Source organism: Takifugu flavidus, chromosome 2, assembly GCF_003711565.1.
Source record: "Takifugu flavidus isolate HTHZ2018 chromosome 2, ASM371156v2, whole genome shotgun sequence".
Taxonomy (NCBI): domain Eukaryota; kingdom Metazoa; phylum Chordata; class Actinopteri; order Tetraodontiformes; family Tetraodontidae; genus Takifugu; species Takifugu flavidus.
Genome location: NC_079521.1, coordinates 7,720,618 through 7,735,753, shown reverse-complemented (window position 1 = coordinate 7,735,753; position 15,136 = coordinate 7,720,618). Strand labels below are relative to the sequence as shown.

The 15,136-nt window shown below is 42.8% G+C and overlaps 1 protein-coding gene and 1 long non-coding RNA gene across 2 annotated transcripts; one reads left to right on the top strand and one right to left on the bottom strand.

Annotated features, from left to right (window-relative positions):
* The first annotated feature begins 4,254 nt into the window (after positions 1–4,254).
* LOC130516122 (uncharacterized) lies at positions 4,255–6,210 on the top strand. The gene is made up of 2 exons (XR_008947357.1): positions 4,255–4,732; positions 5,594–6,210. It is a non-coding gene; the product is annotated as an uncharacterized LOC130516122 (long non-coding RNA).
* Positions 6,211–6,320: 110 nt separating this feature from the next.
* On the bottom strand, positions 6,321–14,656 carry lpcat2 (lysophosphatidylcholine acyltransferase 2). Its single transcript, XM_057016895.1, has 14 exons — positions 14,346–14,656; positions 13,869–14,011; positions 12,195–12,412; positions 12,007–12,119; positions 11,506–11,566; positions 10,937–10,995; positions 10,107–10,141; positions 9,975–10,029; positions 9,236–9,318; positions 8,823–8,948; positions 8,590–8,743; positions 8,392–8,490; positions 7,530–7,671; positions 6,321–7,458 (listed from the first exon to the last, which is right to left on the bottom strand). The coding sequence occupies exons 1-14, from the start codon at positions 14,454–14,456 to the stop codon at positions 7,280–7,282; spliced, it is 1,578 nt and encodes a 525-aa protein (XP_056872875.1). The 5' UTR covers positions 14,457–14,656; the 3' UTR covers positions 6,321–7,279.
* Positions 14,657–15,136: the final 480 nt, after the last annotated feature.

The window sequence follows — 15,136 nt, the reverse complement described above, 5'->3', positions numbered from 1 at the left end:
CTAAGGGATGAAAGCCTAATAAAACTAGACGGGAACTCTCAGCAGTCACCCGATGACCCTTTAAGTTTAACCCCTGCATTTGGGCAGGGTCACGACGACAGTTGCCGCTTCTGCTCCCGTCTGATCTTTAGCATGGTCGAGAGTTTTACAAGCACTCTCTGCTCCATCATCCCAATTTGTGTTACTAAATACTTCCACTCCACTATGATTAAGAGGCAAATACACGTGTGTGTCTGTGTGTGTGTGTTTGTAGAGACACCCTGTTGAGTAAAAGTAGCCTTGTAAATTCTCAGTTATTATATCATGTGTTTCCTTAAACAAAGCTATATTTTACCATCAAAACAGCACATCTACCCTCGTCCACAAGCAAACAACACCTCAGTGTGACCTTTTATTCACCTCTCAGTATATAGATTACCTTGATGTCTTTTTTCATCCCCCTTCTAATGGCTATGAACTCTGCCCTCAGTAACAAACGCTAATGAAGCGACTTTGCCCCTGCTTTCCTGTCTAAGACGTATTCACTCTGACCTTTTCATCACTCTGAACTTGAAGTACCAGGTCATTACAAGATTGCAATCAGGTCCCAGTATGAGCGCTGACTGGAGTTTATTATGTTCTGCCAATAATTACAACTCTGGTTTTGAACTCTCCTGGCCTCAACGAGGGAGGTGCGTCATTAGGCTTCCTTGTCAGGGCTTCAGTAGTGTCTAAAAAGATTTAAGCACCTTGGCAACGTAAAGTAATATTGTCGCCATATATTGGAGAAGAAAATGGAGAAGAAAACAGCAACCTCGTGCGCAGTTGTAAATTTTGATTTCTCAACATCTGGAAAAAGTGTGATGCCAAATGCAAAGTGAAACCTTCAGTAACACTTCATTTTTACTTAACCTGAGCTCTACGACACATCTACGAGAAATATGCCACCATTAAAGACACATTTTGGACATGTATCCTGATGATTCAGATTCTTCATGCTGCCATTGAATTCTGAAAGAGAAAACACTTGTGACAGTGATTGAATATGTTTTTTTTTTGTATCACAGGAGGAAAGATGAGATGGGGTTTGTTTGAAACGTATAAACACTCCCGCTTCTTATATGGAAAGTCACTGGCAAGTAACAATTAAATATCCTTTTGGCATTTTCAACAACCTAACTCACTTTTAGATAACAACTCAAAGAAAAAGGGGAACAAAGGAAGAAATACAGTGAGAAAACAAACCTGGCCTCCAAATCTGAAGCCAGATATGAGATAAGGCCAGCTTTGGTTCATACAGTTCCCCAAACATCGCCCTCATCAGGAATCTTCTCTCTTCCTATAAACTACCACAGGAGATGAAGAACAATCCCTTTCCTGAGAGAATAATAGGGGTGAAAAAATCAACAAGGTGTCATTGAGTACGATAAGGAAAAGCAACAATGGGGTTCAGAGGAACTCCCGACAGATCTGACGGAGGCCGCTTGCCAGGTGTAGGGCCGGGGCAAGCCAGGGGTGATTCGAGATCTGTGCGTCAAAATGTGTAAATATTGACACCATTCGGGATCCATCTTGGTAACCACCCATCAGAGTTCAATGAACCTTTTGCACCGAGCAACTGGATGGGCCTTCAATGGCAGAAGGGCCGTGGGTTCACCTTCATAGAAGCATGGCAGGCTGCCAAGCATTGTTCCAATTCAGAGAATGTTATTGCAAATTATGCGGGAACATCCAAAATTTAACAAAATATTCTCATCATGTTGAATTTGATTTGAGACTCCTTCTCCCATGTGCTCATCCTCCTTTAGTCAGATTGTTCAGTTACAGAACTGTTGTTCTTGGATTTATCTCCCCCATCACTACAGCCAACACCATCATACTTTTCCATCCATCATTTCAAGATTCCTAGTACACACTTAAAATAACTAGTTTCTTTCATTTTAAATCTTTCCATTTCAGATGAACTCCATCCAAGCAAACTGTACGAAGAGTTCCATATAAGAATATATTAAATAAATAAATACACATAAGACTGTTTGAGGATATTGTTCCTGTAACAAACACAAATATATTCCACTGTTTTAAGGAGGAAGGTTTAGCTTATGAGAAAGATATATGGTTGAATGTGGATTAGATTATTTCCATTTCATACACCAACAGGCCACTGCAAGATTTTAGTGTAAAGCCTTCTGTAACTTTGAATCAAAATGATACATGTGGCACAAAGTGTGAAAAATGGGCGCCCCCAGGACTGATCCCTGTGGTACACCACAAGACAGATGAGGCTAAATTTGATCAGAGAGGAAGGAGACAATCCAGTTTACAAATGAGTCAGGGTAAGAAGATCAACTGCATTAAAGAGAACTAAGGTCAAGAAGAGGTACAAAGCAATTAGATGCATGAGACATCAGTGTATCATTGTTAACGTACACTCAGGACAGTCGAAGCTGACACACGAATCCGTTGTGTTTTGATAGCTTTGCTAAAACTGGTAGTTTGCATAGTAGTCTTTGGTTTTCAGGACAAACAGAACTTGAGCTAATTTACCTCATTATAAGATGGGTATGCCCGAATTAGAAAAAGACTTAACATTTTGATTTTTTTTTAAAGAAATACTGTACTGTAGCACCAATTTGTGTTGCATTTTTAAATGAAAAATTCAGTAGGTAAACAGAGTTGTTGACTGCCTTGCTTATTTGCCAAGTTTTTGTCAGCAAATTCTTAAATACAATGAACGAGTCATGTACTGCGTGGGCATTGTTTGCCGCAGTTTCACATATGACAACAACTCTTTAAGACTGCCAGAGGCGTGACTAATTACAGCAGTTGCTGAAAGCAAGTCTAAATTTACAAAGATGAAAGGAGACTTTGACACTTAGGGTAGAGCCTGAGTGACTTTATAAAAAAAAAGCTGTTGTTGCAGGAAGTTGGGATGTTTGTCCCCTACTTCAATCAACACGAGATTGGAGGTGGAGGGACATGCATGGAGGGACATGCATGAACATACAGCCATGTATAAAGAAAAAAAGAGGGACATCTAATCACAAATGGTAAACAACAGCGTTATATTTGCATTAACATATATGATGGTCCCTACATGTTGGATGGACATATTTTTTGTGCCAAATGGAAAATGCTCTACAACTTTAATCTGATTTTCTGGGTACAATTACTGAGATATGCTAGTAATTTATGAATACGTGTTTTCTCTGTCATATTATTTTTAGAACAAGAGGCCCCTAATTTGGACATATTACGTCTATGTAAATGATGGCAATGATCTGTGAAACAAGCATAAATTATTTAGTTCTGAAATTACGCAGTGGAAACTACAATTAGCTAAGGCAGCACCAGCATGACTGACTCGTTCCTGCAAAGTTCTACAGGTCACCTAAGTAGAATATGTGGGTTTTAAGAAAGTGAACAACAATCTGGCTTGCATTACTACTATGGGGTGTGTTGACCATGGTGTAACATCAATGCCAACAACTAAAGAAGTATGAAATCATATCAGGATGACAAGAAGCAGCCTGCCAATAAGTGAAACAAAGAATAAGCAGCAACTATTTAAAACAAAAAGGTGGATGAACCAAATCTTTACACAAGCAACAATACTGCTCAAGATGCAGAAAGATTTCATGAGCATTTTGACCTTGACTCAAATGTGTCTGATTTATATTTACGTGTGTAGTATCTCACAAATAAGCAGCTAAAAAGGTTGTACAACAATGCTGTAGTGAACGATGCTAAACGAATAGCACAAACACATCCACAGTATAATATGCTCCAGAAAATACCAGGAAGAGGTTTGGAGTGTACCAAGATGTGACAAAACTGGGAGCGTGCATGAGAAAACCAGAAATGACCAATACAGAACAAAAATGCACAAACTACTGCATTTACATTCAAAGACGATCGAAATCCTGGATCCTTTGACCGATGCTGAAACCGTGAAAGGTTTTTCCTGGTAAAAGCACCTGAAAGGGAGTCTAATAGGAATGATTAACGAGTGGGCTGCCCTGTTTATCTTTCTACTGACACAAAGAAGGTTTCCCATAATGTGTGCAAAATTTAAGTCTGTGTAAGGAAAAAGATTTATGGTGGGAAAAAATGATATGGACGACCAACTTATACTGTTGACACCTTTATTTTAAAGCAATTTACAGTGTGAAAGTGATTGTACCTCTGGTTACCTTGGCAGGACGAGAAGGAAGCAGCTGGGATTTACAATATCTTTGTGGACAATGCCTTCATTTTGCAAAAATATCTGTTGAATAAGCAACTAAACCAGCTGATTCATGATTACCATCTAAGTGAAAACTGCCTCTATAAGAGTGAAAATGAATGAAAATTAAAAACTTCAGACCCTGAGAAAACAATCTCAGCCAGGGTTTATCCTCATTTCCTCCTAGACAGATGGGGTACCTGGTCAAATGGATGTGCACAGTAGTGTCACATCAGTTTAACAGAAGACCTGTCGTTTCTGACCTTTCCATCCAGCCTGGCACAGAAAGTCCCTCATCCCCATGAAGCCCGTGTCCAGTATGGTTCTGCAAACAGAGGCCGCTCACTCACTCCAGGTCCTGAGGAGACCAAATCCGATTTACCAACACATATCTCCCACAATCTAGTGCGACAGGATTACCCTCCAGGCAGGGCTGAAATGGATACAGCAATATACAACAGCCATGCAGAAGCAAGAGGGGACGGGGAGGAGAGCCGGAGCTCCGAATGGGGACAAAGTCACACTTTGGTAAGCACGGCAACAATGTCACTTAATTGATTTCGTGCCATCTCATCAATTTTGATTCAAATGAAATGAGCCTCCGTACATTTGAAAAGGTTAAAACAAATTGAAGGTGGAAATCACAGCTGGTAATCACAGTTTGTCCACCATTGGGCTTTTAATGAAGCGGCCCACTCTTCATCACTCATTTCTGCCTCCCGTTTGTCCAGGGCCAAGCATAGGGTTTTGGTGAATGTGTTGTTCATATACACATGAAGCCACATTCATGGCCACATTATAGCTCCTCAGGAAAGGGTAATGCCTTTATGATAATACTAATGATACTAATACAGCACCTTTCGGGGGAATGATGCTTAAATGGTGGGTTTTTTTCGGGAGTTGGATTTCTTCCTTTGTAAAAAGTCCCAACAGACCAAAGAACCTACCTCCATTTGTCCTGGGATTCTTCCACGTGTCTTTGGGTGAACTTAGGCAAATATTTATTCATTTCATACTTTTCACTACCCTGTAAAGGCTGTTCTGGTGAAGAATATAAGCACCAGCTGTAAAATATAAGCAACAATTGCTGTCAGCTGCTGAAGCTTGAAGTAATCAAAGGTGTCTTGGTGGTCTCCTCCCAGGTTTTTTTTTTTTTTATAGACACACACACACACACACTTGCATTCCTATCTTTGTGAAAACCTCCAATACGCAGCTCCTTACCCAACCATCCCAACTAACCCTAAACTTAACCCTTACCTAATCCCAATTATAATCGAACCTTAAACCCGTGAATTACTCTCAAACAAGCCACATCACAAACATTTGTTCATTTTGAAAGTGCATGTGTTTTCTCATTCTTGATTAGTAAAATATTCATTCTATTAGCTGCAGGACTGCAGCACTATATCAGGACAGGTTAGTGGTGTGTCCAAGGTCAAACACACCATTAACACTGGAGATGTTTGAAGAAACGGTGTGGATCAGGCAATCAGGTGACCTCGGTGAAAGTGAGTTGAATATTACAAAATTCTGTGACTTGAGACTTATTTTTCATGAAATTTTTGAGTTGAATAAATCTGTGTTAAGCTTGTGATATTAACAAGCACAAAGCAATGTCAGCTTTTAATAAACAGGGCTTTTCAACAAGGTTCTGTGTTGAGACGAGAATGCTGTCATTGGGACACAGTGGAGAGACATTCACATAAACACACACAGCAGATTTGTATTTCAATTAGTTTTTGTTTTCGCACATTTTAAGGAAAGATCTATTTGCACTTTTACCTCCCATTGGAAATACAGTGGGTCACAGAATGACATAACACTAACAAATAAAGTATATTACAGCTTTTGAATGTTATTTATTTTATTATAATCTTGAATAAATTGTTAAAAATATACCTATTCATGAAATATTTGACAATTGACTTACAAAAGGATAAAAGTATGGAGGCGGGGGACTCGTAATGCCATAAAGGACAAAAGAAATACAACAGTGAATAAAAGCGACGGACAACTGCTGCCACCTAGCGGTTACTCGCACACCCACAGGCAAAGGCATCATTACAAAACACTACAAATCCCCACAGTGGTGAATATAAATACACAGGCAGGGTTACAATCGTATGTCCTTTTATTTTAAAACTTTGCAGTGCTAACAAAAAATAAAAACAAATCCACATAATTGAAAGCGCCTAGCAGAATAAATAACAATGCTGCTAGTTAATTTGAAAGCATACCCCACCGGTACATGCTGCTGCGAACAAACCCCGTTGCCTTTTTGCTCACAAATTGCCCTATTTTCGGTGGCTTATTTGCCGTCGTAAACTTAAAGCAGCGTGGACGCATCTGCTGTCTCAGCAACAACAGTCTTCAGTAGAAATGCAAATGGGAACACATGCAAAGCAAACCTCCGGCTAATTATACATCCGCCTCACAATGTCAGCGTCCCCGAGCGCTAGAAAAGAGTTTAAAGCGCAGGGTGAACGCTCTTTGCAGATGTAGAAGAACGTCTGCGGGTGAGCAGAATTCTTTAAATTTACTGTACACTAATTAAAGGAGAAGTCCTGGAACGCTTCATTATATTTATGAAGTGTTGGTTTCTCTTTCTTCTTTTAGCAAAGGGAGACCAACATGTACGAGAGGCAGCACACAGTTCAACCAAGCAACATTAAAGCACGGAAAAGGGGCATCAATGTCATGGGGCAGATCAGGAAAAAGACATTTGGTGATCACAAAACACTTACTAATTTAAGATTTTGGGATTAGATAGACCCAGTACAGAGGTTCATCACAGGATTAGGTTTCTTTACTTATAATTAATGGATGTGAACATGACAACAGCAATGTGAACACAGGTTTTCTGCTTACTGGCTTGTGGAAGTGGTTCGATAAAAATGTCTATAAGGCACTAAAATCGAAAGCAGAAGCAGGGTAATAATAATAAAAACCAGCATCATAAAAAGGCAAACACGTCACACAAAATATGGCTCGACTCAAAGTCGTCAGGGGACAAATGACACCTCAAAATGTTCCTCTCCAGTGTACGACAACTTTTGCGTCCTCCCCTCTGTGTCAGTCGTCTTTTTTGTCAGAAATGCTGTCTTCCTGGTTTTCCCTCAAACTGGCCTGACCGGTTAATTCCAGCTCTCCTGGACTGGCCTCCTGGATGGCCTGGTATCTCTGCAGCTCCAGGTATGTGGTGAAGAGTTTGGCGTACTCAGGGTGGGTGATGGCGAAGGCTTGGAATTCGTCTGAAAAACAAAATTTGGGTGAAAATGTTAGAAAAGTGGGGACAGATGTTAAGCTCACAGCCTGTACTTACTGAAGGTGATGAAACCAGAAGCGTCAGCGTCGATCTCCTTGAAAAGCTTGGCCATGTTTATGTCTGACACGCCCAGAGCAGAACGCAGCAGGGCTGTAAACTCCTCTCTGGTGATGCGTTCATCCCCGTCTGTGTCAAAGAGCTGCGCGAGAGAGGAAAGACGAGAGGTTGTACAAGGTTAAGAAAAGGTCGCAATATACGGTAATGGTATTGATTCTATTAAGGGAACAGGGAAAAAACAGCCTCTTTCACTCATTTCACTGAAACACCAAAGTTATATTTTTTTTTTTTCAAAACCACATCTGACCTCACGACACAACAGACACAGTGTTAAGATTAGATGAGTTTGTGAATGCTGCCTCTGTTCTGCTGCTCTCTGCTGCTCTTCAGTAACAGCAAATTTCCGCTTTACTGTAATTTAGTACTGAAATTAAGTCCAATACTAATACCAGTCAAAACTTTTCTCAATAACATTGCTTTTGCAACAAGCATCGGTTTAACTTGTGATGTCAACTGAAAGACTATAAAACTAATAAATGACCAGAAATTATGAGAAACTCCCATATGTTGATTTATCCCACAGTCAACAAGTTAGGTCAAGAAATCTGGAAATAATCACATCGAGAAGATAAAATCAGATCAGCAATTTTACAATTTCGTTACCTCAGTATCAAGATGTGACATCATATAAAGCACAAATCAAATACTAAAAAGTGAGCAGTTATGCCTGGATGACCAAAGATAAACATTTGTGCAGATCATCATGAGACGTCCTGCCATCCTCTCAAAGTCCACCTCACATTAGCTGACAGAGAAAATGCTGAAATTCCTCTTGGAAACTGATGGATGTGCCTCGTCGTACCTGGAAAGCCATTCGAAGAACCTCCTCCGTGTTTGCCGGCTGGCAGAGAATCGTCACGCCGATGACGTACTCTCTGAAGTCTATGGTGCCATCTCCGTTCTTGATGGGATGGGGGGACAGCAGTAAGGAGAGAACGGGATAGTTTTACATTCCCTGTGCTGAGACACCATTCTTTAGTGCTTCTGTTGGCACACTCACTCTGTCGAACAGTGAAAAGAGCTCCTCCAGGGCCGAGCTGACAGGCAGCTTCAGGAAGTGAGCAAACTCCTCAATGGTGATGCGTCCTCCTCTGCACGAGCTGGCCATGGTTGCGAAGCTCTCCAGCTCCTTTCTCATGTTGTCCCACTTCAGGCTGAGGAAGCAGGGGAACACGTGTTACTGTCACGGTATAATCTGTCTGCCTTTGCCATCATCCAAAGAGCTGCTCCTACTTGAGTTTACGACTGATTTTGGTAAACTCGACCAAGCCGGCCTCCATGGGCAGCGTCAGCTCGCCAGCGGAGATCATCAGACGGCAGTCCTCGTAGGTGTGGTCCGTCACGGGGACTCGAAGAGCTCTGCACACATGTCAACCCTGTGATTTAGTTGAATTTCACTCCTGAATATGTCTGACTTCACTGCTGTCAATGATCTGGAGCATAACAGCTCTCAGAAGCCACTTGGGACAGTCAGTAGGTTTAATTTCAGTATAGACGCAGCCCTGCTCGTTATCTATTGAACTGATCACTTGTTTTATTTTTTTACTCAAATTCGATGCAGTCAGGAGTTGTTTGTGACAGTGACATGACTGTGCATTCATGCCAACCAGAGTACAATGCGCTCTCCAAAGCAGTAAAACACTCACTGGGCCATCGCCTGTCGCACTCTGCAAGCAAACAGAGCCGGAGTCTTCTTCTCCTCCTCTGTGGGGATTTGTGGAGGCAGGAACTGTAAAACAGACACAAACGGACCAAAAAAGGTCACAGTTACTGTCAGGAATACCAAAAGTGGTCCGCTTGGTATTCTTCAACGTCTTGGACTAAATCATAACATTCAGTGACTGTACATCATATTTCTGGCTCAGTGTTAGTGTTAGCCTGCAACATTATGACTGATTTAAAGCTGTAGATGAGAATGATGCCATAAACAACCATCTGAATCCAGCTCGCCAGGAAAAAGCCCAAAGATTTCAACAACTAATGGAAAAAATCAATCAATCAATCAATCAAATCATTGAATCTTTGCTTCTGGATGAACATCCCTCCACTTTAAGGGAGGTTTTTACTGGGACCTTGTTCCCTTGGAACCACGTTCAACACAATTCTGTGATTTTCAGAATTAATGTCGAGCAGACGCTCTCACACTGTACTCACAAAACTTGTTACTACGGTAACTGCAGCACCACCAACCAAGTTCCTCATTTATAGAGCTCCACTCCATTAGCAAATAGTTTTTATGCAGTGTCCTTGTGCTCCTCTCTGCTTTTAACTGACCTCATCTCATGAAAAGTTACATTACTGTACCTGCAGTCAAACCAGCAGTTAGTGTAGTTATCATTTATTACCACGTGTGAGTCTATAAACACATGGGTTGCGCCCACTGACCTCTATCTCAACTGTGGTGTAGAGCTGACTCAGCGTCAGCAGCAGCAGCGCCCTCCTGCAGAACACACACGTATAATGCAGCTTATTTCACCCATAGATATGTGACATGGAAAATGCAGGAAACACACTTACGAGCCGAAGCCCTGCCAAGTCCAGGTCACCGTATCCTGAAGGAAGAAAGATTATGGGCTATTAACAGTGCGATGTGGACACCAGAGTAGATCCCTAATAGCTCTGGGACATCTGTAGCTCACCACAGTAAACTGAAAACTGGATGAACCTTAGAACATTGGACCCCAAAACTGTCTCTTTGGTGCATAAATGGGTCTGTTTGGTTAGTTCTCCGCATGATTGCGTCATATCTTGTCTCTGCCACCAAAGTTGTTGAATTCCTCCGTACAGGTTCCTCCTGTTACTCACATGCTTGCATATTGTGACAGCACGGCTTTAGCATTAACTAAGTTAACAACCGTATTGACTTTTACTGCTGTTGTGGAGTGTTTGCTGCTTATGCCAACTCATATTTGCTGAGTCACTTCTAGATGAAACTTCGGTATTTAACCAGCTTTAATCTGAAGTCAACACTCCCTCATTTCTTCACACTTAAAATGATCGAAATGAAACTTACTCAACATCACCGATATTACTATTGTTATTGCTGGGTTTTAATTCTATCTTTGAGAGGTCGTCTGTGTAGATTCTCTTTGAGAGGTCTTATCTTCAGCGAGCTGAGCACCCCTCAGTTATTTTTCCTCTCATTTTGACGCTATTGCTCGTAATTGATGGGCAAAAACCTCATTCCATTGTGGGGTACTTAAGACTGAACGATAAAATCCGAACCTTCACTACCAGGATGGGAACAAATACTTTGTGCTGTTTAGAGTGTGTTCTCTCTGTGCTAACAGGATGTTTGCTCTTCGCTCTGCCAACATAAACTTTGTGTTTTGATGGTCATCACTCACCAGAGTGTTGGGGTATCTTATCAGCACCGGCTGCACAGGGACCCCTGGGATAAATGCACCTAGCAGAGAGGAAAGGCGGAAATGGTAATAAATGTGTCTCCTTTTAGCCTCGTCGACTTTATCTGTGGCTTTAACTCAAATGATAAAATGGGAAGCAATCGACTGGAGTGTCTCCAACAGGAGCCCAAACGGAGTGGAGGAGTGAGGAGTCGGCAGGAAACAAGCAGAGCACTGATATGATGTGGCGGTGCCACGAATGAAGCCACGAGGAGACTTAAAGAATACGGTAGTCAAAATTGATGACAAAAGGCTGACAGATGCAGCTCAATGAACTTGACAAACCCACCAAGACGGGGCTGATGGTGCCATCGCCTCCAGCCTGGGGGAGATGATGAATGTATGATGCAGCAACCAGGGTTGTTTCTGCACAGCTGATTTGATTTAAGTGGAAGTATTGTACATTGGCCCAAACATTCTTTCATTGCTTTTTTCTCAATTTGTTCAGTCTCTTAAACTTTAATGTCTCCGCTGTGACAGAAAGGGTAAAATTACATTTTAATGCCTCTCACCTTGTTTGAACGTGATAAGACAGGATCGATTTGTGCACGTTCCTTCTGGAAATATCAGAACCTGAGTAAAAAAAAAGGCAGTTAATAAAGGAACAACATTAGGACCTAATGTAATACCATCATTTGTGAGGGTTGTGGCTGGGGTGGCGCTGACTCAGAGTCTGATTTATGAATTTATAGACCCAACAAAGTAGCATAGTCACCCTGCAGCCTGAACACTGACGACTACTTATGTTTCTTATTTAAGGGACCGGACAGTCAGACAACCACTCATCTACTCATTCAAAACTCAAAACAGAAAGAGCAGATTTCAAAAAGGTTTGACCCAAAAAAAAAAGAATATCCATAATATACTTCTACAGTATATCCATGTGCGGTACACTGATGCAAATCAGGGATTAAAAGCATATGAGGATTTATAAAGATTGTTTATTGATTCTAAAAGTTAAGTGTGTTTCTTTCTGGAGCAATGATTCTCTGAGCTCATACGTGTCTACTGACCTGAGGCCAGTGGCCCGCTGACTTCGCTCTGCTCTCGATCTCCTGGATCGTGTTCTTCCTGGAGTCTGGGTCCTTTCTGGACACCAGCACCGGCTGGAGACAGCGCACGAGCCCTGCACGCGCACCCACAAACATATTCAGAGATAGAATCTCGAGCGGCGAAGCGGCAAAGCGAAAAAGCATCTCACGGCCAAAGATGGGCGTGGCCAGGTTCTCGACCCGGGAGACAGTAGAGGGCAAACCGGCGACAATGCACACGATCCCATCAAAGAAGGTGGAGTGGGGGGCCACGGCCAGGATGGGGGCCTCGCTGCTACTGACCTGGGTGCCCTTAATCACCACACGGAAGCCCATGCAGAAGAAGTATGCCCGCCCCAAGGCGGTCATCACTCTCCGACACATGAACCTGCAAACAGGCGGTACCGTGGTCCATTTTAAAGTGAAGATCATGAATGATTAATGTAACATTTACTCAGTAGTTGTTACAGGATGTTCTCCTTCCTCGTAAGATTACTATCTGTTAAACCTCAGTGATGGAAGAGCTGACAACACCGTTTGGTTTCCGGTTATTTGTCATTGCAAAATTCACTTTGAAACTTTGTAAAGTCCCCCAAATTTCTGCCACGAAGACATGTTGGGTCATAAAAATGTGCCGTCATGTGTCCACAGGTACAAACCTGTTAGATATGAGATAGGAGTTTCAGTACGAAGCAAATTTAACCCCTTTTTAGACCTATTTATTCATCACACCTCCCCAAATTTAAGCTTCAAGAAAGATTCTGTGTTTTAAACACACATATTGGGTGGGGCTTTAACTTTGGTATTTCAGGAAAATGACTTTTTTTTCAGTTCCTCTGTGCTGAAAACTCATGCAATAACGGCGCTTCCCTTTCCGAGAACTCGCGGTGGGGGGGGGGGGGGGGGGCTCAGTTTATGAAATGTTTTTTGCTGATACGATCTGCAGAACCATGACTCTGCACAGGCAACTACACATTCTTCAAGTCTTGTCAAGAACTATTATTTTGAGAATATGCTGCCTTTGCTGGTTAACTGCTTCTGAATCTGCTTCTGGAGCCAGGAAATGTACCCCTCCGCTGCTCCTCCTGCCAATACTTCCTGCAGGGTAAACCAGTGCGGCGCTGCAAAACTAGGAAACGCTGCAATGCTGAAACTGAAATATTCTAACGGCGGCTAGAAGGTCAAACTGGTCTAGATTGAACAGAACAGCAAAGATTTGCTTAACTTGGTGAAGAGTTGGAAAAATCTGCGTTAGGGATGCACATTTACCAATTAAGTATGGGACATCAGATGTTCTGATCAGATTATGTGAGTTCACACTGGCGCCAGGACAAATTAAGTCAACATTTGCAAAGTTTTAATTAAAAATGATAGAATTTTCTGAATTTTGGTGCGCTGGATGTCTTCCATTCCTGCTTGTGTGCTCTCTCTCAGTCCCTGTATTAGAGGGTTGTCACCTGGTGCTTTTCCTCCCACCGCCCCAACGACATGGACGCTAGCTGCAGGTGAAGCAGGTGAGCAAGTGAGCAGGTGACCTGTTCCGAGTGTATTCCCGCCGAACAGAAAATGGAAAGGACTTTTATTCCAATGACTTGAATGCAAGGTGGAAGCATGAATGCATCCAGCTGCTGCAGCAGCTTCATCACACATATTCATGAACTGTAGGAGCAGCAGGTTTATTACGTAATCCGCTTATATAATTTTGTCTCCCACAGTTGGGAAACTGTGAGACGATGGAGATTTTTGTCTTGCTATTAAAAGAGCACCCATGTCTGCCTCCCTGGGAAGGACGGTCCGCACTCCTGGGCTTTTTAGACCCTTCTCTGTGTTTGTGTTCCACTTACCGTCTCCAGCCCTTCATGGGCTCCACGGCTCCTTTCAGAGGACGATTCAAGGTTATGATGAGAGCCACCGGCCAGGTCACCATGAGGACCAGCGACATGAGGATGGCACGGACAGGGACCAAGACGATTCCCAGGAGGACACACTGTATGGAGAGGGATACACGCGCGCGCACGCACACACGCACGTACACAATGTAAAGCTGGCTGCAAGGAAGTTAAGCCTTTCTGTTAACATTGTTATTTGCAGAAATTAGCATGTTTTTCTGCGGGGTTCTCTGGAAAGCACACAAAGGCTCTTGTTCTTTGTCGCCCACATAAACGACCTTTACAAGCCGATTTCTACACCGCTGTCGGAGATTATGGGCCTGCGCGTCAGTGTGTGCGTGTGTGCAAGCGTAATCTCGCACAGGATGTGAAATACAGACAAAACAGCGTTGGCGAAACGATTCGCTCGACATGATCGTGGAATTTACTCACTTTAATGACTGTAGATTTGCTTAGCTTGGTGTCTTGAACAAACGGGTTGATGACGGCGGGCAGCAGCAGCGACTGCTGCCGCGGCAGAGCGGACACTCGCTGCGGAGGCATCGCGGTCCTGAACGGAGCCAAGTGACAAGATCTGCTTTAAGCATGGGTGCCGGGCTGTTGTGGCGCCGTCATGTTATCATGCCACTTCCTCGTCGGGGGACACCGCTTCACCCCCCGGCAGCAGCAGCAGCAGCAGGTCAGGCGAGAACTCTCTCTCACACACACATACACACACACACACACACACACACACGGGCTTCAAAGACGCGCGAGAGCGGAGGACAGCGACGTGGCTCAGGCTCCGCCCCCGACGTACGAGCGTCGACTGAAGTCGTTTCAAGGGGAATTGGGGTTTATTCTTACGGTTTTCCGATTTAAGGAGACGATATTTGTGGGACTACACCACAAGCAAATATATAAAAAGCGTTCCTGCGGCATTTTAAGGAATAATGACTATATAGTGACATTGTTATAGCACATATCTTCGACGCAGCTTTTAAATTTCCACACGGGGGCGCCATTTCACAAGCGATTTATTTTTCATTGTTGTATCGCGTTCGTGCGCAGCACAAACGCAGGGTGCGCACGCAGTCCCTTAAAAATGAACATTCTTTCAAGAAGCGCTTTTTCACAAGGCTACACTAGGATTTGCATGCCAAATAATATCAATGGTTTTGTCAAGGAATGCTTCACTTTTGAAAGGACGTTTACAACTAAGTAATACTACCGAATAGTGCAAT